Source organism: Betta splendens, chromosome 15 (assembly GCF_900634795.4).
Source record: "Betta splendens chromosome 15, fBetSpl5.4, whole genome shotgun sequence".
Lineage (NCBI taxonomy): Eukaryota > Metazoa > Chordata > Actinopteri > Anabantiformes > Osphronemidae > Betta > Betta splendens.
Genome location: NC_040895.2, coordinates 18,251,883 through 18,278,790, shown reverse-complemented (window position 1 = coordinate 18,278,790; position 26,908 = coordinate 18,251,883). Strand labels below are relative to the sequence as shown.

Here is a 26,908-nt window from a genome sequence, read left to right as displayed (position 1 = left end):
CCCAGCTAGGAGCAAAGCGAAGGAGAAGGCAGCTTATGGCTCTTACTCTTGATGTATTATGTATGGAGGCTGGTGGATCTGTATGCTGCTGGCTAGAGCAGTGCTCACTGTCATCTACTGTAGGAGCAAATGGATTATTCTACATGTAGCCAGATGATACATGCTCTCCTGGGACAAGTATCACAACCAGTTCACTGAATAGAATTTGCCACTGAGATGATTGTGCAGAAAGGGTTTTTGATAAGATGAAAATTTCCCCCAGTAGGAACCAGCAATCGTTTCCTTTGCTGCAAAATAAGTTCTTCAGAACTTTTGTCAGTTTTTCGTGTTTAGATATATATCCTCCAGGTTATTTCTGTCAAAGAACGAATGCTTATTTTCAGCTGAGCGGTATGTTCTGTTTTTAAAAGTAGCACAAACAGTAACTGTGTGCCGTTTCTCTTCTATCAGCTGAAGCAGCCAAGGTTATAGAAATGCTGTGCTTAATGTTTCTTGTTCACGTTCTCCGTCTCTGACGGGCGACGTGACTTGTGAACGTTTGCTGTGACTGATTGATATCCTTTTGGACTCGATCTAGTTATTAGTCATATCACTTCCATTAATTCTAGTTCACGTAAAGTTCATCCAAATCCTCAAAGCTTTCCAAGAGTAATGTTCTCGTACCTAATGCACTAATAGCAAATGGAATCATCCCAACCTCACGATCCTGTTGTGTGGCTCACCTTAAAATAATGCTAACTTTATGTATTTATTTTTTTTAAAGCTGCATGTCTTAAGACTCAATGACCATGAATTTGTTTTGACCTCTTGAGCGGATATTTTGGGTTCAGACTGAAATGTGCTGCCGTTACAACACTTATGGAGACTGTAACAGGTGAACACCTAATCAGAACCTGAGCATCTAAACTTTTGGCCTCTCTTATAAGGGGTCTATTTCTCTCATTATTTTTGTATGAAGTGCTTAAATGTCAATTAGGGCCGGTTGCATCGTATCGGTGGCATGTAGTTTGCTTGTTGATACTGTAATGAAATCCATTTGTTGTGTGTTCAGGAACAGCAACGCCACGCTGCAACGTGCGATCAGGGAAATGAGCGTGCGTCACAGTGATGTTTTAAGCCGAGACCAATATTTCTCTCTGGAAAGAGCAATGCCATTGTTTCATCACCGCGATGGGAATGGTTGTGAGGAGTATAACCAGATGTGAACCCCATGTGGAGTGAAAAATGCCCATGTCAAACTCGGATGAATTAGAGTTTTTCTAGCCTTTTGTTTTATTGTGTAATAGGCCTCCAGTTTTCTGAAGTAACAATGTTTATGAATCATTTTTTATTACAAAGCCATCACGTTTCATTGTTCATTGTTGATTCATCTTTCTGTCACTAATGAGCCACTTCTTGACTGTGGATGTGCTCCAACTATTGCAAAGTGACTGTACAGGTGAAAAGAGACGGTGAAGTAAAACAAGTCCATCTGAAGTGACCTATTATGATTTCTACAACCGATTTTCTTATGGTTTGACAGTTTAAGAGTGAATTGATAGATTTACTTTAACTGCAGCTTTTCATTCCTCTCAAAATAAATCTACATTCTGAAAATGTCCTATTGATGTAGAAAATCATCATGACATGTACATTTATAATTATGACTCAAGTTTCCACAATGTTCTTTGACTCAAAAAAAGCTGCTGCTTTTCCCAGCTGACAGTCAGGTCAACAGGGATTTTACGGCAAAGTGAGGAGAACCGTCAAACAACTTGGTAATAAGCTTCGGTTCGAGGGAAACAAAGGCCGTGGGCAGGTGATGAACTAGCCTGAGCTGGAGCTGGACCACGTGGCTGCAGATGGGTAGGATGGCACACAACAGAAGCGAAGTTGAATTTGTATCTTGTTTTGAAATGATAAACGGGCTATGGTGTATTATTGGATTTTTACATCTGCCCTTGGGAATAAAAATGCAGGCTTCTCTGGCAGAGGAAACCCCACTGAGTGGTAGATTAATAATATTCTGTTGAAGCACCTCTTTAAACAGTTGACTGTTGTGGAGAACCACTGAGTTGTTAAAGAAATAGGACAAAATAGGGGAAAGTAGGAAGCAGAGAATAGTAGAGGCGATGAGGCAGAAGAAGATTTGCATCCTTTGAAATGTAATTTTTGCCCAATATAAAATCTAAATGGGAGGAAAGGACACTAGTGACCAAGGCAGCACTGGATGAGGAGGATCAGGAGCAAGAATGGCTTCGTGAATGGAAATGGAAAAATTGTTTCAGAAGAGGAGGATACATTTTGGTGGAGAAGAGATAAAGGGAAGCGAGAGCAGAAGTTTGTAATTATAAAAAGGGGGAGAGCATGAATGAATCGGCATCGCTACACTTGAATAATGCAACAGGAAGCTTGCAAACACACACAGAGGACAAGGGGTGTCTTTCAAGCAGAGCTAGCTAGCTGGAGCACAGATACAGGTTCAGCTAGAACATCTGTGGTTTATGGAAATAGCTCCTGTTCAAAAGGGAAGAAACTTCTGGAGGAAATGCAAATTTGACCAGACGCTGCATTTTGAATAGTGTCTGGGCTCTAACACACCTCACATCGCTTGTCTCAAGCTAACGTACACACGGGTCTCACCGAGGCGTTCACGGCCTCACGTTATAGCAACGAGAGCAAAACTTCACTCATGGCTTCCAGCGAACCCTGAATGGGACCACTTCTTCCAGTGGACAGACTGGCTTCCAGTTTGAAAATTTCGGTTTCCTCTTAAATACAATATCATAAACAAGCATCTTTTAGTTTGCAAAAAGTGTTTTTGAATGTCACATCCACTTTGTGAATACAAATGTTTTTCTCAAGTGGAATGGTTTCGAAAAAAGTACATTCCTTTGCATTTTTTCGTTTCACCTTTCTTTGACTCAACATTTACAAAGTACATTAATGAGTGTAGAAGACATAACTATCTCCATAAATATACGGCTCATAGGGCTGTTGAGTAAGAATAAAGCATTGTCTGCCATGAACGGGCTTAACACAATAGTTTAGCATGATATTTTTATTTTCTTAACACTCCTTCTTTGGTGCCAACTTCCATAACAAAGTGTTTCATCAAATCTTTTAACAGCATTGAAAAGTGTCCTGGTATTGCATCACAAATACTTGTGATCATATGATGCTGTGACACTTCCCAGTCTGACAGGACAGTAAAGTGTCAGTAAAGACTCTGTGTCTCGATGCCATGCCGCGAACAATTCATTATTTAAGGCAGATGTCTCTGTTTGTTCTGTGTCATGTGTTTTATTTGCATTTGTGAAGATGAGAAGCCTTGCTTCAGCTGCTGTTCTATCCCCTTTGCTTTTGTTCTCTCCCCTTCGGCCTCCAGCTCAGGACTGTTCAGGTCTGAGAACATGTGCCGAGTGTCTGGACAGGGCAGAGTGTGGCTGGTGTGGGGACCCCAGTGACACAGGTAGGGGCGTCTGCATGGAGGGCTCCTACAGAGGCCCTCTGAGGCCTGTGAAGCCCAGGGCCGGGCCCCGAGACCAGGACCGGCTGCGAGACAAGGACATGGTTCTGGATCAGAGTCTGTGTACAGCTGATAAAGGCTACAACTGGGCCTTCATCCAATGTCCAGGTGAGGACCACTCGTAAGTCTGCACCAGCTCCACAACTAACATTAAGCTGAATCAACACATCCATCAGTGAAACCACGCAGCGTTTATTGGCCCATTCTCCTCTCACCTTAACTGTAGCCTGCTGCATCCAGCGTAATAACTGTTGTTGTGTTTGCAGCGTGTCAGTGTAATGGCCACAGCAGGTGTGTGAACGGCAGCGTGTGCGAGCGCTGCGGGAACCTGACGGCAGGGATGCACTGCCAGAGCTGCGTGCCCGGTTACTATGGCGATCCCACCAATGGAGGCAAATGTAATGGTAGGTGCAAAGGTCACAGTGGTTTTACCTTGTGTTTACAGAAAGGCCTTCCTCATCACACGACTCTTTAGTGCAGTCTCTGCAAAAATGAGTCCCATCTCTCTCTTTTTCTCATGGTTGTGTTTTTGTTTATGCCTTCAGCAGCGTCAGCAGTGTAGTAGACCCAAACAGGCTGATGGTGGCAGTGTGTAAAAGCTGTGAGCCTGGTTCAGCTCTCTGCATCATGTGGTGACCAGCAGAGCACTGGAGCGCCGCCGCACGCCCAGTCTGGACAGTATTGTAGGAGCAGCAGCAGCAACATAATCACGCTTCCGCCTCCATTTTGTGTCGTTGTCTTACGGGGGGGTCACAGGGACGCACACAGGCTTGATGTGTCCATATTTGTTTCCCAGCACTTTTGCATCATGTGTGAATAATCAGTAGAACACATGAAACCGGGGCATCAGGCTATGCGAAGGCGCAGTGGGCTGGGTGTGGTCCAGATATATGAAGGAGCAGTAAGTGAGGGTTGCTGTGACAGATGTGCGTTTTGGCTTGGTGGCAGCGCCGCATTAAATCGCTCTTAATCATTTTCTTATTTCCTGGGCTGACTGCTGTCTGCGTCCCTGGCGGCCGGGCGCTGATAGATACACGCCTCTCGTCGCCTCCATACAGGCCAGCCTCGGATGCACTCTCCTGCTCCGCGTTGGCTTTGTTCGCATTATTTCTCTGTCCCATCTGTCTTTTCTGATTTTTCTGTGCTCTCATGAACATCCCATGGTCACGTTCATATACAGTACTTTCTGCCCTTCATTGTGTGTTTCCTTCTATGTTGTTTTCTGTCTGTCTCCTTTCTTTACATTTAGTCTAATTTCTTTTACTCCTGTGACCTCATCAGACTTCCTTTTCTTTTTTTCACTGGTCTTTTTATTTATGCCTTCGTTATTTATGTTCTTTATATTTCTTTAACCTTAGCCTACCTTGATCTTTCTGGGCTTCCTGCCTTGCTTGTTCTCATTCTGACCTTTTGTCCCCTCTCCTTGTCTTTTATTCTTCTCTTTTTGTATTCTTTTTCATATCGTCCTTTCTTGCTCCTGTTCTCTCTGCCTATTATGCTTAAATAAAGCAGGTTTATACACAGATTCAAGTCACTGCTTCTTGCCTCTGAAGTCTTTTGGCTAAATTTGCAGCTCTCATTCATTCCACACCTTTACACTTCTCCTTTTCTTTCTGTCTACGCCTAAACCGAGTTATAATAAATCTTAAATCCGCCTCTCTGTTAATCTGCCCATCAATCCAGTCATCATCCTCTCTATCTTCCTATATTAAAGGCGCTACTAGATTTACCTCAGGATAGAAGACGGGGAGGCAATGATGTGTGTCTGAATAGTTTCCTAAAATGATAGCAGGACAACTAGTGAGGGAAAAAGACCTTGGCTCATAGCTTTGTAGGGAAATCTGATGTCTATGGGGGGGGGGGGGGGGGCATAGTGAAAGAGAAGAAGTAACAACTACAGACGGAGAGAGAGAGCGACATAAAGCCTGTAGTTAAATATACAAGGACACTAATGGTGGAAGAGGACGGTTGTCCTTGGCTAGAAAAACAATCGTGGAAGGGATGGAGGACAGACAGAGGAGAGGGGAGTCTGTCTGTTCCCCGGTTCCTGTGACAGATGATTAACTAACCTTGACGTGTGTGTGTGTGTGTGTGTGTGTGTGTGTGTGTGTGTGTGTGTGTGTGTGTGTGTGTGTGTGTGTGTGTGTGTGTGTGTGTGTGTGTGTGTGTGTGTGTGTTCACCTTGTCCACTAGAGCTGCAGCTGACATGCTACACTTTCAAACAGAGAGGAAACACATCCTTTCTGTCTGTTTTGTTACGGCAGTGACGTTTTGCTAGGTTTTGAGTCAGCAGTCATCAGTGATATCAGACTGTTTTACAGCTGCACATAGCAGAGTTGGAGTCTGCATTTGTGCTTGTGTTGTTTACATACATCACCTGTATAATGGACGTGTTCCCTGATCACTTGGTGGATTTCTGACAGTCTCTGCTTTGTTGTGCATGTTAGATTTAGTGTATCGAGTTCTTCTAAAATCCTTCATAAATTAAATATCTGCGGTGGTGCTGGGCTTCGGTGAGGTGCCTGCTCCTGTGCTGCCCTCTGAATTGACTTCCAGGCAAGGCTTCAGCTTGTATTATTTCTTCTTGTGCTTGTTATCTTTTGCTGCCCAGTGCTTCAGCGTATAATGCTCCTCTGCCAGCGGCACCTCACACTGAACAGTTTTATTGCTTCCATAAATTTTGCATGATTCCCATCAGCAGCTCGCCGTCTCCCCCCACCACTACTTCACTCGGCCGGCTGTGAAGACTCTGTCATGCTAATCGTGTACTTTTGAAACACTGCATGAGTCAAAGGTCAACTTTGGGTCTTGAGGCACTAAGGTTCATCATATTTTACAGGTTCAGCTGAGTTCACGGTTTTCATGCGGCTACACGTGACACAGTGTGCCTCATTCTCTGTCCTGGCAGAATAAATAAAATGCAACGTTAAAAGATTCGTTATGTCCAGAATGATTGTTTCAAACGTGGGGCATGTGTCTTTTTCTTTCACATGGTTATTGAGAAGTGTGTCACATTAAGGGTCCCGTTTCTTTAGGTTATGTAAACAAAAATGAGCCCTGACTCTGACTCTTGTCAGGACAGCTCACTGACATGTTGATGGTGGTGTGATGTGCAGGATGCTGCAGGAGAGGTTCTTTGTTAATTTGTGTTCAGACCTGGCGCATATAGAGATGAGTCCTGTCTCTGCGTGAGACTGGCAACCCAGCAGCATTAACCAGAGCCTGAGACAGGCAGTACAGCAGGAGTGAGTGTGATGGATCAGACGGAGCCAGCTGTTGTTGAGCTTTAGCAGCAGAGGAGAGACGCTGCCTGCAGAGCCGTCTCGGTGCAAGCGCTGCCAAATCCACTCTCACCTGCTGGTGTGTGTGTGTGTGTGTGTGTGTGTGTGTGCGCATGCATATTGATGCTCTTTAACAGGCTTGTGTATGTTGTGTGTACCTGTGGAGCCCTGTAGCAGAGTTCCGAGTACCCAGCATTCTTTGCGTTATCCACTCATCTTCCCTCTGGCGGCGCTATTCCTGGCGTCTGACTGGTCCACATGCTGATGAAGCCACACACATACAAACAGCTCTGTAAATATGATTTTAAATGCCTTTGAATCCTTTTTGATCTCCAGTCAGTGCAAATAGTGTTTTTGAAGTCTTTCTGCAGCTGTGACTCATGTCTAGTTTAGAATAAGCTGCTTTCTATCACACTGTGCACTTTCCTTTATGACTTGCAGCTCAGACTGACAAAATGTGTTTTTAATCAACCTTCCTCATTTATTGTTATGTGAGACAGGTCTTACTATAAAACATTGTCCAAGCCAAAATGGACCTGGACCGGATGGAGAGTAAAGTTATTCAAAGATCCACTGTTCACATTTTGCTGATGGAAAACGTTTTGGTGTTTGATGTTACTAAGGCATGAAAATCTTTTTTTCTCTTTGTATGCAAATGTGCGTCCTCATGTATCTGAGACTTCCACGGTTTCCTCATGCCCCGTTTGCTGACCTCCCACAGTCCATCATTAAAAGCTGTAAGGCTTTGCCCTGACCTGTGCAGCGCAGACGAATGAGTCAGCTAAAGGCGGGAGGTGACATTGACGGTATGATGATGATGATGATTAAAACACATCCATGCTTGTGACTGATCATAGCACAAAGACAGTAGAGTTCAGCAGTACCCAGATGAAAAGGGCGTTTTTTTAGCCTCATGGGCAAAATACTAAAGTTTGGTGCTAAACAAAGTAAAGTTATTTTAGTAGTAAAAATGGCCTGTATTTTGTTTAGTAATAAAAAACAGCACTTAAAAGTGCCAAATAGTTATTAAACTAAACATGTTGTAGGTTTGACAGGTTGCTCCATGACGATTGCCCAGGTTTAGTCGGTTCCTGCCTCGCACAGACACTCAGGAAGACAAACGCGCAGTTGCTGCTTCTTAAGCTGCACACATTCAAGCGTCCTGACAACGGGCGCCCTTTGTGTTGTTGCACACGCGGAGGCACTGGGCTGAGAAATTGTGCTCTCTTCAGGGGGCTTGCACGAGTCATGGGATATGATTTATATCAAATCAGCCTTTTTTGCTAAGGGCCCAGGTTTCCTTTTATTGCAGCTTGTTTCTGTGCTGTCAGCATGCGTGGCGCGTGATCTGCCTCCTCTGTCCATTTCCACCACTTCGCTCTTCGATTTTCCTGCTCCTTCCACCTTTCACATCCAGCTGCAGTCTCTCACCAGATTAAGTTCACGTCCTCTTAGCACTTGAATCCTACGTCCCCACATTGTTTGGATGAGTCAAGTGCTTGTTTTACAGAAGGCTGTTCAAGTTGAGGAGGAAATAATATTCTGAAAGCTAATAATACAGATGGTTCCAGAGTGTGTACCCATGTCTTGAGGTACGTTTTGATTGCGTTTTCAGATGAGTCATAACCTGAACATCTCAGATAAATGTGTTGATTGGGGGTAAAACACACACACACTTTCTAGAAGACAATAAATGATGGAGCTGGCAACCACACTCACCTATTTGCATACAAACAAACACTCACAAACATTCACAACATGCAAATGCACCGACGAGAGTAGTGAAGTTAACATGTTGGAGGAAACGGAGCGGTCGGCCCTTATTGTGGTTTTCAGCTCCTTGTGGTAACTCTTACTCAGGTTGTTGGTTCATTTGCGTGTGTGTCTCCTTGGCTTTAAGTGCATTGATGTGAATTTCTCCTCCTAGTCATGCCCTTTGTTTGCCTTTGTTGGCTGCCTCCTAAATCAATATTATATGAACAGCAGGGTGACCTGCGCCTCCACAACACACCTGTGATTTGTCTAAAAGCCACTTTTTGTTAAGACTCTGTTATCTGCCATGATCTTGTAGGTTGGTGCATCCCTGAAAAGGTTTTCTTTCTTGTGATGGGTCAATGTAATTTCATATAATATGCTGAAATTGTATTTTGCTATTGTGACGCCTCCAGTTTCAACATCTCTGTTTTCCACATTTACGAATGTCAATGCAACTCTCAGCCCAGTGACATTTAAATGTCCTGCTGCACAACCTTGGCTTTGTTCTCTCTGCCTGTGTGTGGCTTCTATAAAATGTAAATACTTAAAGCAGCATTTATGGCTCCTGCTTGTTCTGTGTAAACTTTCAAATGAGAGCCTTTTCCCCGGCGGCGGTGAAGGAATGGAGGAGGTTGTTTTCCTCTCATTATCTGTCAATGCCTCGGCTTTACCTTGACCCGAACGCGCTGCTGTTTCATGACCGGGTCTGTCTCTGTGCCAACTGGAAAGAATAGGAACGAAACAAAGTCAGTGCAGTTAAAAGGGACACACGGGGAGTGGTCTCTGACGTGCTCGCACACATTTGTCTGCCGTCACCGTCCCGTGCAGAGGTGATCTGCTCTTTAACTTATGGGCCTGGCTCCATGTGACTCATCCGGCTGCATCAACGCTGCTTTTATGTGAGGACGCGATTAACAAGAATAAACGTCTCAACGTTGCTCTAATCAAACCTGGACACAGGTGACACATGACACATGTTGTTTTCTAACTAACCTCTCCCCCTTCACCCTTTGTCTTTTCTCTGCAGTGTGCAAGTGTAACAGCCACGCCAACGTGTGCCACATACACACAGGGAAGTGCTTCTGTTCCACCAAGGGGATCAAGGGAGACCAGTGTCAGCTGTGAGTAGATTATCATTAAAGGAGTGCTGCGTTTGCTTGCAATGTGCCACTTGTGCTACGTGTCAGTAAATGAAACGCCCAGTTTACCCAAACCATCATTCAATAATGTGCTGAATGAAAGTACAGATGCAGTAACTGACCAGAGCATTCAGTCAGACAAAGGGTGGTGTCTGAACAAAGGAACCAAAGCACAAAGCCTTCGTGTGCCTGACGGTGAAGTGAAGACCCAGACACAGCGTGATCCCGTCAGTTAGAGCGGCTCATTTTGGCTGCTCCTCCAAACTTGCACCAGCTGTTTGTGGCTGCGGCTAAGGAGCTGGGAAGGCATTGTATTAATGAGCGTGCCGCTTTGTGTGTGTGCTTCCTCTGACTGCGCCAGACTTGATTGCTGCAGCACTACAATATCCTAAATGGCTTGGCAGAGCATTGCACCATGGAGACAGACTTTAAATTGCAGCATCTATAAATCTAGCGGACGAGGGCGTGTGTGCACTTTGTTTTCGAAGCATCTGGCATTTTTTTTACAGTACTGGCATATTTGACATAATAATTGGTTACAAATGTCATAGAACATTATTATTGTTATGTTCATTAGTATGTGTACCGTACATGTGTGTAGTTCATGAGAACCGGACCTTTTTTGAGTGAGAGATGTTTGGTTGCTTGTATTTAGTGTCTGTGGACACTGTTATGTCACAGTTCACTGCATCACAGCACTTTAATGTTGTAACAATTGTCACAAATGCAGACATGTGGCTGTTACTGGTTTACTGCTTTAAGTGTTTGGTGTCAGGTCTGTAATATTTGTGCTAAATAATTCTTTTAAATACACAGTTGGCACAGTTACTCCAAGAATCAACTTGTGACATTATTACCTGTAGTCTTAGTGTTAACGTCCCCAAACCCTGTTGCTATTATGACACACACACTACACACAGATGACCAGTGTCAGTGTGACCTTTAACACCTGATTTGCTTCTTTGCACGCGTGTGTCCTGCTTGTGTGGACGAGTCGGTGTGTTTGGAGCAATGAGCCGCTCCTCCTGTGTGGCGCTCATCTCGTCCCCATTAGGCTGATGTAAGCTGCTTAAGTGTCTGTCCCTATTTTGTTGGAGCTCTGCTTCCAGGACTTTAGCACCGCACCACCCTAGAGAGAGAATAGCTCATCCAGCCCCTCTTCTTAGCCGTTGCTGAGCTCTGCTCTGGCTGTATTCAAAGGAGAAAGAACCGGGCCTTTGATTGCACTGTCTGAGTTCACGTGTTCTCCATGTGGGTCACAACTTAAACAGGGTCCACACGAATGCCTTTATTAGCCCCACAGCAGAAACTGCACACGAGGGTGGATCAGTCTGCCTCTGAAGCTGCTCTCCAGAGCAGATAGAGCGTCCTGCAGTGGGTGAGAGGCCAGAGCTTTGCCAGGACGCCTCACTCACTCACCTTCTGCACCGTGTCCAGAGCACAGCCCAGGACGGAGCTGGACGCTTTGATGACCCTACACCACGTATTGATGCACAGATCCGACCTTCAGTCCCAGTACGTTGCGTGTCAGGCACTGGTGCCAAGCTGTTTTGGTTTTAAGACTAAGAGCAGACAGCGGGAGCAGGTTCAGGCCCTCACATGAGTCCATCATCTGAATCCTGTGACAATAATGTGGAAATGTGGCCAGAGTTCAAAGGGTAAAAAACTGTTTAGTGATGAAACCGTCTGATGGAAGTGCGGTTTGGATCACGCTTGGCCTCAAAGTGGGCCCTGGGCAATTTGTGACATCACATTTATCATAATAAATCTTCTTGGGCTGAAATAGGCTTAGTCGTCAGTGTGCTCCTCTGTGGCCGTCGAGTGGGAGCGACTCCAAAGCTTTTAAAGTCAGATTCTCTGGAGATGGAGCTGCGCTCCATCCAAGTCCCCTCTCTGCTTCCCAAAGCGTTTGCTTAATAAGCCGCTCTCATCCCCTCTCGCGTCTCCACTTCTGAAGGACAGCCTACCTTTTTTTCTAATCCCGTTTGTTTTTGCAGCAGTGCATTTATTCACTTTTCTGCAGTGTCTCTCTCCAGGCTTTCATTTTCCCCTAAACTGAAATAAACCGTCTCTATTGGCACATGACTGTGACCCAAGTCTCCTAACGCACCAGCTACTCTGACGCTGCTGCTGACAAACCTTGGGCTCATTCTTACTCAGTGTAGTTATTAGGTGGAATCTTAAACTATTTGAAGATGTTTGTTCAGTAAATGCCAGCGCTCATGAACCAGCGCTCTGTTTGTCTCTTTGTTCCACCCCCCTGTTTGAAGATGAAAGCTTGGTGAGGCCGTTGTGGTTTTAGGGCCTCGTCCTTGGCCAGAGTTTATAGAAGAATGAAATATTCAGTATCCATCGCTGCTCTGTGACCTGCTGCAGCTCTACAAGAGAATTCACAAACACTTTAGCTGTAAACCTTACCTGCCCTCTTGTTTTCATCCACTTATTCCTCTGTTTTGCTCCATCATTTATTTCCTATACCTGCTTTTATGCTCTCCCTCTTCTCTCTCCAGCCTTATTTGTCTTATTTGTTTCCTCACTCGTCCTTTTACGCTGTGAAAGCGTGTGTGGAGATCAGAGTGATTTATTTTTCATATTTAGTAAAGTGTGGTCTGCACATGTATTTGATAAGTCAGTGTTTTTCTAACTGGCCACAATACAGAGGCTCTGCTGTGTCAATATATGTCCTGTTTTGATTTTTAAGGTTTTTCAGTGTCACATAAAATGGACACACAGCATTACATCTGTAGTCGTCATGCTCTAATAACTCCTTGAAAGCCTTGACTTCATAATAACGATTAGATTTAACTCATCACATTTAAAATAATTTTTGACTTGGCTTTTGTTCTGTGCTGCCAGGTGATCATTGTCCCATCTCTGGGCTAAGTACTTCAGGTCCACATCAGCCTGGCACTTTTAATGGCGTTGAAGAACCCAAAAACTTATTTTTAATGACAGTAATATAATTTGTTTTGATGGCATTTACTTCAGTAGGTGGTAAAAATGTTGTGTAAGAACCCTTTTGTTTCTGGGGCTGTTGGAAACTCCTGTAATCATTTATTTAAATAAAAAACAAGACATCATCAGCCTTGATACTAGAAGTCCAGCACGTACAGCGTCACTGTTATCGAAGAGACAACGTTATCTTCAGATGCTGCTTTTAGTGACACAGTTCAAGAAAATGGGAAAAACGTTAGGCTGCTGTTATTGAAGATATGTGTTTTTAGACTTAAAGTGTGTGTGTGTGTGTGTGTGTGTGTGTGTGTGTGTGTGTGTGTGTGTGTGTGTGTGTGTGTGTGTGTGTGTGTGTGTGTCAGATTTTGCATCATAGCCCCATGTGACACACAACATGTCTGTGAGATCTCACCCCTTTCACTTAGTAATGTCTTTGTTTTTTCTTTCTCTCTCTTCGCCGACCTGTGTCACCTTCCCTGTGTCGTTCCAGATGTGACTCAGAGAATCGTTACCTTGGCAACCCTCTCCGAGGAACATGTTATTGTAAGTACCCTGCCGCCGTTCCACCTGAGTCGGCCTTATCTTCCTGGCCTGCACACACAGACGCACCTAGTTTGTCCTTGTGACCGTAACACTAAGACCTGGTGCTAAATTTCAAGCCTTTGTTACGTGTTCATGTGTTCCTGGAAGTTGACATGAATTCAGCCCATACAAAGTGTAAATCAACTCCACATATTGTCATGACTTGCTTATCTGTTGTTTCTGCAATTTCTGACTGATGCCTGTTAGTTATTTTGAATTTGTTCAGTGCAGAACTGTAGTAATTGTGTAGAGTAATTAAAGAGACTTTCATAAGCGCAAAGATGAGACTTTGGATTCAGGAGCAAACTGCTTTCGATAGAGACTAGAATAATTTTATAATTGCCTACATTGTCTGATAAAATTCAAAAGTATCATTCAAAGTATCAGTAGCTGAAATCAACTTCATTGGCAGATCATCAGAGTTTCTAATGATGATTGGTAATAAATTAAATTCTACGCAAACATAAACTCAACCTGTGCCCACAATAGATTTTAGTCGTGTTTTGCCTGACAGACAATTGCGTGAGATGTGGTAGTTTAGTGTTTTCTACTCTGTCAGTTTCAATGATAACAAATTTCCTTGGTTGAAAAATCCATAGATACTTTTTTGCACTTCCTGCAGCGTTATCAGCGTTTGTGCTATTGATCCGTAAAGTGTTTCGGACTCTTCTATTCTGTCAAACGATTTCTGTTACAAAGCGACAGACCCAGTTATAGACTCTGAGGAGGGGACGACACCAAGGTTTGACAAACAGCTTTATTTTGTAAAGCAGGGTCTGTGTGCAACACACTGAGCAAAAAGACATGGGTGAGTTCACAAACACTACTTTATTTGAAGAATAGATGGTCCCCTGCTAAAAATAACACTGGGCTCCGTCTATGGTGGTTTTGATACTGAGTTTAGTGAAATGTGTCATGATAGCAGTTAAAAAGGGAGCAGTAGCCATGTAGAGCGAAGCGCTTCTCTGCTGCTTGGTTTTACTGTTCCCAGATGCGAGCAGGGATCATGACCTGGCTCATTCGCAACAAATGGGTGGTTTTCCTTTTTGAAGGGCAGTGGAAGGAGATACGCTGAGGTCAAAACAGATGTTTTGTGGCCCGCACACGGTTTATATGTCTCACATACACCGTTGTACACAGATACATACACTAACTTCCTGATGATTACTATCATGAAGTTAAAATCGTGTCCATCTCTATAAACTTCAAGTTTGAGTGGAGTATTTTCAGTTTCAGGGAAAGGGCCTTGAAAGAACGGAGCAATCAGCAGGGTCAGGCCAGAAAGTGCACTGCTCACCTCATACGTGCCCTGATCAGAAACATCAGCCAGTAGCGTGGCTTCAGCTTTACTGCTGCCAGCGATACAGAGCAGCAGCTGGTCAAAGTCACATTTGGTACCGTTTAATGCTCTGTAACATTCATATAACACAAATGCAACCAATGAAAAACCCAGAAAGATGCTTTGAATATGTGCTATGACCTAAAGAGAGTCATGCATGGAGTGCTTGTATTCTGTCTGCTGGCCTCAGGCCTGAGGTTTGAAGGCACTAGGTGGCACCAGTGCTGTGCCCTTTCCCAGCATTGTGAAGGGCTTCAGATAATGCACATGCATGAAGTCAGACAAGCACACGCTTAATGGCTGGTGAAGTTCTATGGCTCCACGCTCGTGTCATATCACCATAGCTGCAGCTGAATGCTCGGTGTTTCAATGTATTTGACTTCATTCTGAGACGTCATTAATGCCGTATTATCTGTCCAGCTGTCTAGAAAGTGGAGTTAGATTTGTTTGAATAAGCAAAAGCACACACATGGATGCACACCAGGGCTTTTCACATACTGTATATGTTAAGTGGCTGTGTATAAGTTACAGATTTAAAAGCCATCCATTTCCTTAGACGCTGAGGGAAGCAGCCACAGCGGGGCCTGCAGTCAATATTAGCCTCAACAGTCACGGGACCTGCTGATAAAGAACCTTATAAAATCACAAGTGATAGGAGATTGAAGCGATGCAGCACCTGTGTTAACATCACATGCTCCCAATTTAAACCAGGAGCTGGTGGCCTTAACCTTAACCTGTGCTCAGAGCTGTTCACACTCATGGTGATGCGCTTCAGCTTCACAGCTTCTATTAGGGGCCCCAAAAGTTACAGTATGAAGCCCCGCTGGATGTGATGCGTTCAGTAGAAGGCGTATTTCTGTAGTAGAGGGGGTTGATTTATTCCGTTCATGCAGCAGCACTGGAAGCGACTTTGTCTGCAGCCTTGACACAAAACACAGAGCAGCAGAAGTCCAGGAAAGAGGTTAACCCTAATCCTAAGTCCTTAAGAGGGAAAACTGCATTATCTAAAGCAAACAAGCACCCAAGAACAGCTGAAGATGGTAACAAGTTCACCTTCCTTGACATCTGCTCTGAGTACGACACATTTAGCAGTCCGCTCCTCTGTCTTTCACAGTCGTCCTGTTTGAACTCGGTTGTTCGCAGAGATCTGTAGCATGAATCTGATCCCGACATTTCAGTGTGAGGGTTGTTACTCAGCCTCCTGCCCAAACCTCCTCCTAATTGCAAAAATGGCCCCAGTTTGTAAAAGAGTCCTGTCATTTGTCTGGTGAAGCCGTCGTTGGTTTAAACACGTGCATCCACTGGCGGCAGGGTTCGTCATCTCACTCGGGGATGAAGAGATGCTAGCGATGCTCGGCTTCGCTTCACTGTCTTTTTGAACCACCAGTCAACTGATGAAAAGCAACTGTGCTCTTTAATGAGTTTGCCCCCAGTCAGGCGAGCATTTATGCACAGGCATCACCAGGACAATGCTTTAATGAACCACTGTCATATTCCATCACAGTCAGCTACAAGCAACGTCTAATTAAGGACGGCCACCAAGCCGCTAAAAAGGCCAGCAGTGGGTTTAATCGCTGGCTAACGCCAGTCACAGTCGGTGCCGCTCGCTGCCCCAAGGCCTGCTGGGAAAGCTTAATCACAGAGAAAGTTTTTGGTCTAATATTTACTGATGGCCGCACATTTGCAATTAAAGGACAATTACTTACAGACAGCACGGAATGGGACTGAGTAATGATGTCCACGCTCTGAATCAAAGGCAGATGAGAAATGAACAGGCTGGGTTTGACTTTTGTCTATTTCTTGTCATAGTGGATATAAAAACAAGGGTAATAACAGTCTAACAGTCATGCACATTCTCTTTAGGCCTGCATGTCACTGATCAGTAGTCGACATCGCTCCAGGCCCAAGGCCGTTCATTGGACCGGGATCTGGCGCCGGGACAAGACGCCTCAATATTTGCTTAGAGGCCGTTCGTCTGTGCGTCCGGACGCCGCCTGGTCCTATTCATAATCCAGTCCTATCAACTGCCACACTGCTGCTCTTACATCAGTTCTTAGATCAGTCTGTGTCTCTGAGAGTTTGGTGAGTGGTCATACAGCAGGCAGCATTTTGTAAATAAAAAGATGTAGACGCTGTGCTCACTGAGTTTATTAATGTTGGGCTGTTTGTACGCGAGTCCAGCTGAATTAAGGCTGAGTTTGATCAAAGGTCAGGGTATCGTTGTTTAACGCTGTGTCTTTGCTGCTTTGACCTGATTTGATCTGTCTGCATGTTTCTATACTTGTCCTTCTCCATCACATTTGAAATGTATTGATTTCCAAGTGATATCTGACATTTGTTTACAGAAAAGGTGTAACTCTTCTCGAGTCACTGAGACGTCCAGAGGAGTGAATCCAGTCGTTTCCAGTTTATTCTATGCACACATGTCCTCCATCCAGGTCTGATATTGACTGGGTCGTCATGTTTACGCGGTGATGGTGAGGTGATGCTGTAATGCTTGCCCTGCACTGCATCATGCAGGTGTAGCGAATGGAGAATAATGAGTTGCTAACAAGCATTAAATGAAACCTCAGCGAGCGATTCTGACAACTGACATTGTAGGTGGGTTCATGCTTGTATTTCAATTTGAAGCCGCCTGCTGTAATATCAGATTGTGCTTTCATACAGACTGAATCAGCTTACATATTATGGTAATAAGATCACGCATCTGTGAACCTGATTGATGGCGGAATTGGCGTGAACTGTTCATATTTCAGATCTTCTGGGGATCGTTAATACAGCTAGCGACACCTTGATATGATTTATCCAGAGTGAGAATTTGCACATGTACGTAGGTAATTGAGACCGCCTAAGTGAAAGTGCTGTCAGATTCCTCAGATGGGATTTGTAATTAGCTTAGATGAACTTTTAAGCCTTGCTGATGCTCTGGTTCCTAATAGCTTTGAAACCAAACACACCGGAAACGCGCTGAGGGAGCGGCGCGGTTTGTTTAGTGTAACTGTGCCGCGGTGCACGCCTGTAAACACGTGCAGCCGCGCATGCAGCCGTGCACACTCGATGCACGTGTGCACAGACACGCTGAGAAGCACAAACCTCCCTCATGGGACAAACAGCTGAGCAGCAGCGCAGCACGTCTGCCTGCGAGCGAGGCGTTGGGAGGAATCTAGTCTTTGATCTGATGAGATCTGCTTTTCGGGCTAACGTCCATGAAGGCTGAACAAAGTGAGGGAGTTTGTCAAACATAATTTCCTTTGGTCTTGGTGATGCTGGAGGGTGGTACGGCTGAAGGCTGAAAGGAAGGTGATCACTAAGCATCTCACAGTGCGTGACACGCGTTTGACTGCTCTGCAAGTTGAGCCTCACTGGCACTGGGGCCAGTTTCATGGCTGTAATGTCCTACATTAGCTTTTAGGACTGATGTTAAACTATGAAAATGGGTCACAGTATGTGAGAAGCACCAACTTTACCTGAGAATAAAAATAAAATGACTACTGTACATGTGAGTTTTAAGCTGGGCTGCCCCACATATCACACACCTGCATTAACATGACGGTTCAGCACCGAGCAGTCACGCTGATTAACTTAAATATCCTCAGCCTCCCATCCTCCATCCGCGGCCGCCTCATTGCTCTCGCTCACTCAGACAAGGTGACCCAGCGTGGCTCCTGCTGTCTGTCCAGATGTTGAGTCCCTGCGTCTCGCTCTGTACATTGGCCGTTGTCTCGCTGGCACAGAGCTGCATGCAGACACTCCATAGAAGCAGCTTTGTAAAATGATTAAATCTGAAAAACATGATTATTTGGACTCTCACTCGTGTCATATTGATTGAAGTGTTTGCTTGTATTCAAAACCACCGGCCTCATTATAAACGCGTGTTCCTTTTGTGTACTTTTACACACACTTTGTTTATTTGAATGATTGAGACCTTTGACCAAAACTCCACCACTGTTATTACTCAGGAAGTTGAATATCGACCTGTGGTCAGTGTTTCCCAATATTTTAGTCTGTGTTTGGTGGCATCGTCGATAAAACAAGCAGAAATGGACGTTTGCGTGTGTTGACATTTGAGAGATCAGCTGAGGTTGAAATGAAAACTCTAGAGCTGTTATTACTGAAATGATCCATCACAAAGTACATTAGCTGGTTGTGGTTCCTCATGCAGATAAAACACTAATGTTCTACTGCTAATAGGTTTTGATGGGTTTGTTTTAGTAGATTTAGTCCCTTCGTCTTTTTCTTCCCCTCAGACAATCTGTTGATCGATTACCAGTTCACCTTCAGTCTGCTCCAGGAGGATGACCGCTACTACACCGCCATCAACTTCATGGCTACGCCTGAACAGGTGAGCTGACCTGAGCGTGAGCGCGGCGGCGGGCGCGGCCTCACGTTCCTTTTCTTGTGTGCAGGCGAACAAGAACCTGGACATGTCGATCAACGCATCCAATAATTTCAACCTCAACATCACTTGGTCCATAAGTTCCACAGGTACAGAGCAAATGTCCTGTTTTATACTTAAGGTCATTTTGATTTTGTACAAAAAAGAATGTAATAACTGGTTTAATGTCTTGGGTCTGTTTGTATTATTGTATCTCTTAATTTTTATGACATATAAAGCTCTTCATATTTCTAAGTGTCACGTTTTTGGACACTCGCTGGTGTCGTCTGTAATTTAATTTGAGTTCGATACAGACGTTGACTGTTTAGCCTGTCACTAACCCTCTGTCATTTAGCTGTGTGTCTCTAACGATCTCCTGCAGCCGCTATCTTCACTGGTGTCCTTTAAGATGTTTGGAATTAAGGCGTTTTATACATTTTCACTCCTGATTTCAATTAAGATAAAAGCTTTCACACGCGTGTTGTCTTGGGGCCTCTTCAGTTTGGTGCCGTGGGCTGTGACTGTGTGCAGACTATTATAGAGTGTTTAATGGCCCTGATAAAGACGGAGGTGGAAATATTTTATTCACGTCGTCTGAAAGACTCGGCCATTAACACGGAGCCGCTGATAATGCTTTGAAGGATCCTGAAATCAGACCACTTGAGAGCGGGAGAAATTTACAAGCTCGCTCTGAATTATTGCGAGGTGTCATGAAAACGCTTTTGTCACTGAATGTTAATTTGCCTGTTTGAGATGATAGGTGCACCTTGACATTTAGAAACCTCCGCTGTTTTCAGTCAACCTGCTTATTTAACACTGTAAAATATTTTCACAAGGACGCTCGGACTGAAAGCAGCTGGTTTCATGTGGATCTGGCCTAATTTGGGTGTTGGTTTTTGTTCCTGTTCTTAATTATGATGAGGGAATGAAATGTAACTTCATAATAAGCAGACTGATTCATAAAACGCCAGTGGGTTTTTAGAACGACTGAGCTCTGAGCTAACAGCTTTCAGCAGTTTGTCACACTAACACTGTTCTGTTGACGTGCTGGTAACATAGTTTAAGGGTAAGAGTGCAAATTTAAATGTTGTTCTTGAGTTCATTTTTTCTGTCCTACAACCATCATCTCTCGTTGGCAGCTGGAACCATCTCAGGTGAGGAGATGTCCATCATAGCGAGGACCAACATCAAGGAGCACAGAGACAGTTTCTCCTGTGAAAAGTTTAATTTCAGACTCCACCACAACATCACCTTCTACGTCTACGTGTCCAACTTCAGCTGGCCGATCAAGATCCAGGTAAGCTGTGGGGGGACACATTAAAAACATTGTATGTCCATCACAATGTGGCATTCAGCGTAATACATGCTGCTTGCTAAACTGCTGGACAGAACAAAAAAAAACAAACAAAAAAAAAAAAACATTGTATGTCTTCAGACGTAGAGTCAAATATAAGACCGGGTTCAGATACGCAGAAATTACTTGGTAGAAGTTTGATTCCAGGCAGTGGAGCCGACAGATGCCAAAGACCTGCTTTACCCGTTTCTGAGATGATGTTGCATTCTGTTTATGCGATTGTATGTGTGATTATTGTTTGTCCCTGCTGTAAATCATTTTCTTTTGGGAATAGTAAGTAATTAAAAGCAATTTTAGTAACAGTCAACAAATAGTTTAATTCACAATAGCCTGTTGAGAAAAATAACAGAATCACCATAATTATTTCTTATTCAACTGAAAACAGACTCTGGCATGATTCATGAGTGTTTTGTTTTCTAGTAACAGACTCCTGGTGAGACTGAAAGCTAAAACGCACCACATGCTGCTGCTACAAAAAACTCTTTGCTAAAAATTAAAGTCCCATCAAATTCTCCATAAATAAATTCTTCTGACTTCTGATAAAGTAATGAATTGTCCTATTATCCTCACTGAGACGCTCGATTAACTCTTAAAGTAGCGCATGAATTGAGTTGAATGACTTTGAATAATGGTAATAAGGGCTCAATACATTAAACATTACTTTATGTAAGTACCAGGACTGAAATGAAGTTGTTGGTCTTCAGACACCTCCCGTCTCAGGTTGCTGTTCAGATGAAGGTAGAGCAGAGAGCCTGTCGTCATCAGCTCTGCTGTTCAGGGGCTGTCGCGGAGCAGAACGTATGGCCCTGACAGAACGCTGAGCGTAAACCATTCTGAAAAGTGTTTGGCAAATCTGCTATCACATTTAATGATCTGTGAGTTTTTCAATGTCTCTCCATCAATTATGCAGCACTGGATTAAATCTCCAGCCGGCAGCCACACACACACTAAATATCCACGCTCCGGCCTTATGATCCATTAAATTGAAGTAGACTTTTAGCAGTAATATTTTAAGATGACTGTCATGCAGAGTGTGGGCTGTTTGCTGATGGATGAACTCAAGAAGTGACAGAATGGAAAAATTCAGGATGAGTGAAGACGGGCAGGCGGGTACAGTCAAAGAGTCCGGCGTGAAAACAGTGGAACTGACAGATTGAGCATCGATAAAGATGTAAAGAAGAGGCTGGAAGATAACGGAGGGATTTCAGCAAACCTCTGTGTGGACCTTATTTACAACCAGGTGATTTATTTATGACTGATAGTTGACAGATGATGCTCGTGTGTGTTTATCACCGCCGTTTCCTTTTATGAAATCGCAGGAAACGACAGATGTACGACAAATGCACTGTATCGTGACAGGAAATGAAAGATTATCCCAAAGTTTAGATCCATCAATAAATGTGTGGCACTCACAGATAATATCAGCACGAGTCACTGTCAGCCTAATAAACTCTATCTGGGCTCAAAGCCTTTGAGTCGTGCTGCTGCAACAGGCGACGTGTTCCTCGGCCATAATAAACACAGCGGGGCTGATTCTGTCCCACCTCGCAGTAGTTTATAGTTCTGCTAATACATATGTGTAGATATGATGCCGGGACTCGTCTGAGTTCTGCTACTGTACAAACAGCAACACACAAGCAGCGCACGTTGTGGCCGTTCTCTCCTCACAGGTCCTCAACCAATGTACAACCTCTATGATCTGAGAACAGACCCTTTGACAGGTCAGACCTGCTGTTAAGTTGATACCTGTGATGATGCGGAGAAGGTCGTCGCCATGTTTGCAAGTGGAAGTGTTTAGCGTGTATAAATGTCGACTTTAATTGCAGAGTGTCCTGCACATTTCTAGGGGTCATTTGTCCATCGATTGCTCCGCTCATGCATTTCCCATTAATGCTGTATTATCAGTGCTCCATATATCTGCCGGTTGAAAGGTGATATGATAATTACCGTGATGAGGCCTATCTCGCCGCCATGTCAGATGTGACTGCGTGTAACAGGAGAAGCACTCGCGTCCTGTCCTGTGACCTTGGCGGTTTCCGATGCCAGAGCAGACCCATGTTGACGAATCGTCCTGAGAATTAATAATGAGCGGCTGATATGTTTGATCTAATAGCCCCGGCACAAATTGCAGCCACACACACACAAGCACGACTAGAGAGAAGCAGGAGAGTTCATGATTCCCAGGTGGAATCAAGCTTTTCCTGTTTAGGTTGAATCATTAGATGTCTGTGAAATGTGCTGTACCGATTGTACTGGTTTAACTGGTACCCTCCTGCTTCCCTCTGCTCCCCACTTACTTCCACCCTCCACGTACAGCGTGACCTTTGCAGGTGCTGTATTTATCGTCTAAATGTTCCGACAGCGTTCGCTAGTGTTACCCAACATCAGCTCAGAGCACATTTACAGTGAATGCGTTCGCGTGTCTCTGACCCATGACTGTTTCCCCACTGGCCTCAGCTGCATGTGGAGCTGTTTGTAGGAAGAGGAACGTGTTTGGTCGCTCGGGCTGCTGCAACAGATTCTGATGGTTTCTGTCATGACCTTTCACCTTTGTCCTTACTATCCTGCACCTTCCTGTCATGGAACAACTCTGCTTCCAGTTCATGCCTCAAAGTGTCTCATGATAAACATGGGTTTCCCATAAAGCTGCTGCCACACAGAGAGATGATGATTTGTTACACTGTAATTATGTGTAATTTCAACCTGAAGTCAAGATGATCTTAAAATGAAGTCTCATTTTACTAATCTCTCAAATATCTAAAGAAACAAGTGTACTGTGTGAAGTCAATAGTGATCACATGTAGAATGGAAGAATAAATATACAATCCTTCACGGTAAAACGGCTGCATGTAACAGCCTCAGAGAAAATGAGCACATAATATGTTTGTGTGAAAAGCAGAACCGTGCCAACATTAAGCTCTGCTCACACAGCAGCAACGATGGCTTCAGGACAAGGCTGCGCTGTCCTCGACTGACTTCAACCACGGAACGTCCGCGAGAAGACCTGAAAGTGCCCAGATCCTGGAGCAGAGCTTGGACTTAACAAAATGTAGAACATTTCTCACAAGACATTTGTTTTCATGTTTAGATTGATGGTCCAACAGTAATAAATGCCAAAAGTGACGGCTCTGGATGTTTTCTGTAGATCACTACAGTATTCTGCTCATTTTTCAGGACTGGCCTGGATTTGTTTCTAATCAAAAAATCATGTTTTATTGATCGGGCCCAAAAACATTATGGGAACATGACCCATTTTCTCCCATGGTCTTTGTTTGGAAAGAACGGAGTTAATTCAGCCAGAAGTCGTATAACTCGAGACCATAACTGTTTCAAATGTGAACGTCCCTGTTCGTAATTTACCACGAACCCTTATCTTAATGTGTGGAACTAAGAAATTGACTGTTGTGAAGCAGCTTTTGTTTCTGCATTTTGTGTGTGGAAGATCGGAAACAAAACCCACGTGAACCAGGTTGAGTTAGTTCCTCGTTCCTCCACAGTTCTTTCAGATCTACTGCTGCTTGTGGCTCTTCTCTCTGCGTCTGTGAGCCTTTCGGTCAGATGATTGAAAGCCTTTTGACGGAGGTGAGCAGCAGTATTCCTGCAGATGAACTCTGCAGCACGATTGGCCAGTTGATTTGATTTGCTGCTCAGTCACTTATTTATCCTCTGCGCCCGTCTTCATTAAATGGGACGCCTCATTATCGAATCTCTAACGCGTCCCTCTCTGGTCGTGTCAGTGACAGAGTCGCTCTTATTGGATTAAAGCAGTCGGATTGGTCAGCTGCCGACCAGCGCACAGGGTCTATCGGAAGCATCTCACTGAGGCAGGATTATGTTCCATAGGGTGAAAGAGGAGAGGAGAGACTAAGTGCTGCTCATTTAAGCAGACAGGAAGTCAGCAGCAGTCATCAGCAACATGAGGACGAATTAGAGCGCAGTGTCAGGGCCCGGTCACTGAATGTGGGGCTGCAGCCGGGCGGAGGGGGGGTCGACACAGATGTGCACATTGAAGGCGCTGCCCTGTGAGACGGGACATTATCACATAGAGCTTCACAAACGATGTGGCTGCAGTCGGTCATTGCACCAGAACAAACAGCGTTGGTGATTAACGCTGATGCCCAGTAGCTCCACTGGTCTGACTGGCCAGTGCCGGCTGGAGCTTGTAGAAGTGTGTATTACAGCGTGTCATGTACGTTTTAACTTTGATAAGTTTAAGTAAAATGATTATTTGCTAAAGCATTTTTGCTCCACTTTAAAAAAATAAATCATTTTCACTGACTTGTATCTAATTAATTTATTTAAATGACAGATGATTTTGAGATGTACCTTCGTCGAAGGCGTCTTGCTAATGCTCGCTCGCTTTCTCTGCTCCAATCTGTTATCAGTTGTGTTGAGGCCCAGATGTGGTCCCAGCCAGCGCTCCGTACCGCTGCTCCTGTAGCGTCTGCAGGGATGAGTGACTGCTTCTGGGTTGCTCCAGTCATGGCTTCCTGCCTTTGACCAGTGTGTGTGAGCAGCCGCTCCACTTCACCGCAGCCTCAGTGATGAAGTGAGAACGGGAAATGACAGAGATGCTTGTGCTTCATCTTTACCCACCATCATCATCTCTCATGCTCTTTTTTTATCATGTGTGTCTGTCTTCCCTCTCCTCCCTCATCCGGCCTCTTCATTCGTCTTGTGCCTCTGCTTCTCTTCCACTCCTTCCATTTTTTGTCCTTTTCATTACACTCGTCTCCCTTTAGTCTTTTTTCTTTCCCTTATTGATTAGCCAGACGCTTTCTTTCATTCTAGGTTTTAACAAGCAGCCCTCGGTTGAGGCTTAGGGAAATAAAGGCAGCCCAAGGCTGTCAGAGCTTCTAGGTCTGTCCCCTGAGGGCCACCACAGGCTCTCAGTAATGACTGGACTTTAGAACCGGGCTCCTTGGAGTCCACTTTACGTCATTGCTGATCCTCTCATCTTCCACCTCTGTGCTTTTCTCACCCTCTCCTCTGTTGTAATTGCAGTTTTACTGTAACACAATTAACGCACATCCCTTCAGTTCAGTCATCTGATACCTGATCTCAAAACAATACATAGTTTAAAAAGCAACGCTGCTGTTGTGTATTTTACCCATAAATGCTGGCTCATATCGCTGGTTATTTGTGTGTGTTAGACAATTCCCATCTGGAGTCCTTCTCATTCTTCCAGCTGTACAAACTGTGCGTCAGCAGTTACAGTCGCCACGCTGGTTTAAACGCTGCTGTCTCCACATCAACACAACTTCTGTATAATCATGATGATAACTCTAAACACAGTATTTGGTTACTTCGTGTCTAAAAGGCTGATCACGTAATTTGCCTGTTTTACCTTCTGCATTAAGGTGTGGGGTGGAGCAGGTGTAAGCATGGCTCAGGCTTGTGTGTGTTTGATGCCGTTAGACTGTGTCATTGTTGCTCTGCAGTGGAAGAAGTGGGTGGGGTCTAAACAGCTTATTGATTATAGTTGTTTTTAATGACTGCAGTTGTTGTAAATTGAAATGATGGCTGTTGGCTGGAGTTGTTCAGCAGGAAAGTCTGTGTCCATGTACTGTAAGAGAGAGCGAGAGACGAGGTGGGATGTTGGAAACATGCATGTGTCAACATTTAAATGCTAGACTTTTGTTGCATTTCTGTCCTCCTTCATTATGTGCTATGTTTTTATTTCAGAGTGTACATATGAATAATTCTCTTTATTGTCTGGGGCACTGATGTAAATTGCCGCATTCCAAACCCCAGTGCAGAGCCAGGTTCTTTTCTCCCTGATGCTTGTATTAATGCGTCGTCCCTCTGGACCAAAATCAGCTTTTCTGCAGGTTTTTCACTGTCAGGCCATTTTACCTGCTGCACAAATGCCGGTAAACCTCTTAAGCCCATTCTGCCCCATTTCGTTCTCTCTTCCCCTTCCAACTAGTCTCGAAGGATTCGCCAAAGACAAAGACCCAGCCTTTACGGCTATTAGGACCATTTAAAGCCGTTCCCATGTTGAACATGCTTGAAATCTATTGGTGTGAAATGTACAGTGATGCTTGGCTGCAGTGCGGCTCAGCTGCTTTTTAAAGCATGAATTTGACGGTCCATCTGTCATGAGGATCAGATGATGTCATGTGGTAATTTGAACTCTTATGACGTCTCAGAGTTTCATAAAGGAAAATGTAAGACTGGAACTTTTTCAAAGCCAATTAAAATTAAACAGACACTTCACCTCTTAACGTAGAATGAAAATGAATGAGAGAGTTCACATCTGCCTGACAGGGCTGATTTATTATAAAACAGCTCGCAGAGAAAGAGCCTTTAAAGCTAAATTACAGTCTAGTTATTAGGACCTTATTAAACTGAACCTTGTACTAAAGAGACTTGACATTGACAGGAAAAGGCACGAAAACAAGTGTTACAACTGATGTCTTCATCTGCTGTAATACACAGTCAGAGTCTGGCATCACCTGCTTTCATTCAAACTCACTGAGGATTAGGTGTAAGCGCACTACTTTTAAATGGTTCTCTACAGCGCTTTCGTACCTGCTGCTACTCAAAGCGCTGCAGTCACAAGCTCTCACACATTCACACACCGGTGACAGAGCTGCTATGCAGCTTATGCTGACACCGGT

General features: G+C 44.3%; 1 protein-coding gene across 1 annotated transcript in view; it reads left to right on the top strand.

The window, feature by feature from the left end:
• Positions 1 to 1,826: 1,826 nt before the first annotated feature.
• Positions 1,827 to 26,908, top strand: part of atrnl1a (attractin-like 1a) — a 76,771-nt gene continuing 51,689 nt past the window's right edge. Inside the window, exons 1-8 of the mRNA XM_029175049.3 lie at positions 1,827 to 1,845; positions 3,368 to 3,616; positions 3,775 to 3,912; positions 9,572 to 9,665; positions 13,126 to 13,178; positions 18,804 to 18,898; positions 18,963 to 19,041; positions 20,071 to 20,228. Coding sequence (XP_029030882.1) covers positions 1,842 to 1,845; positions 3,368 to 3,616; positions 3,775 to 3,912; positions 9,572 to 9,665; positions 13,126 to 13,178; positions 18,804 to 18,898; positions 18,963 to 19,041; positions 20,071 to 20,228 — 870 coding nt within the window. The 5' untranslated portion in view covers positions 1,827 to 1,841. The remainder of the gene's footprint in view (positions 1,846 to 3,367; positions 3,617 to 3,774; positions 3,913 to 9,571; positions 9,666 to 13,125; positions 13,179 to 18,803; positions 18,899 to 18,962; positions 19,042 to 20,070; positions 20,229 to 26,908) is intronic.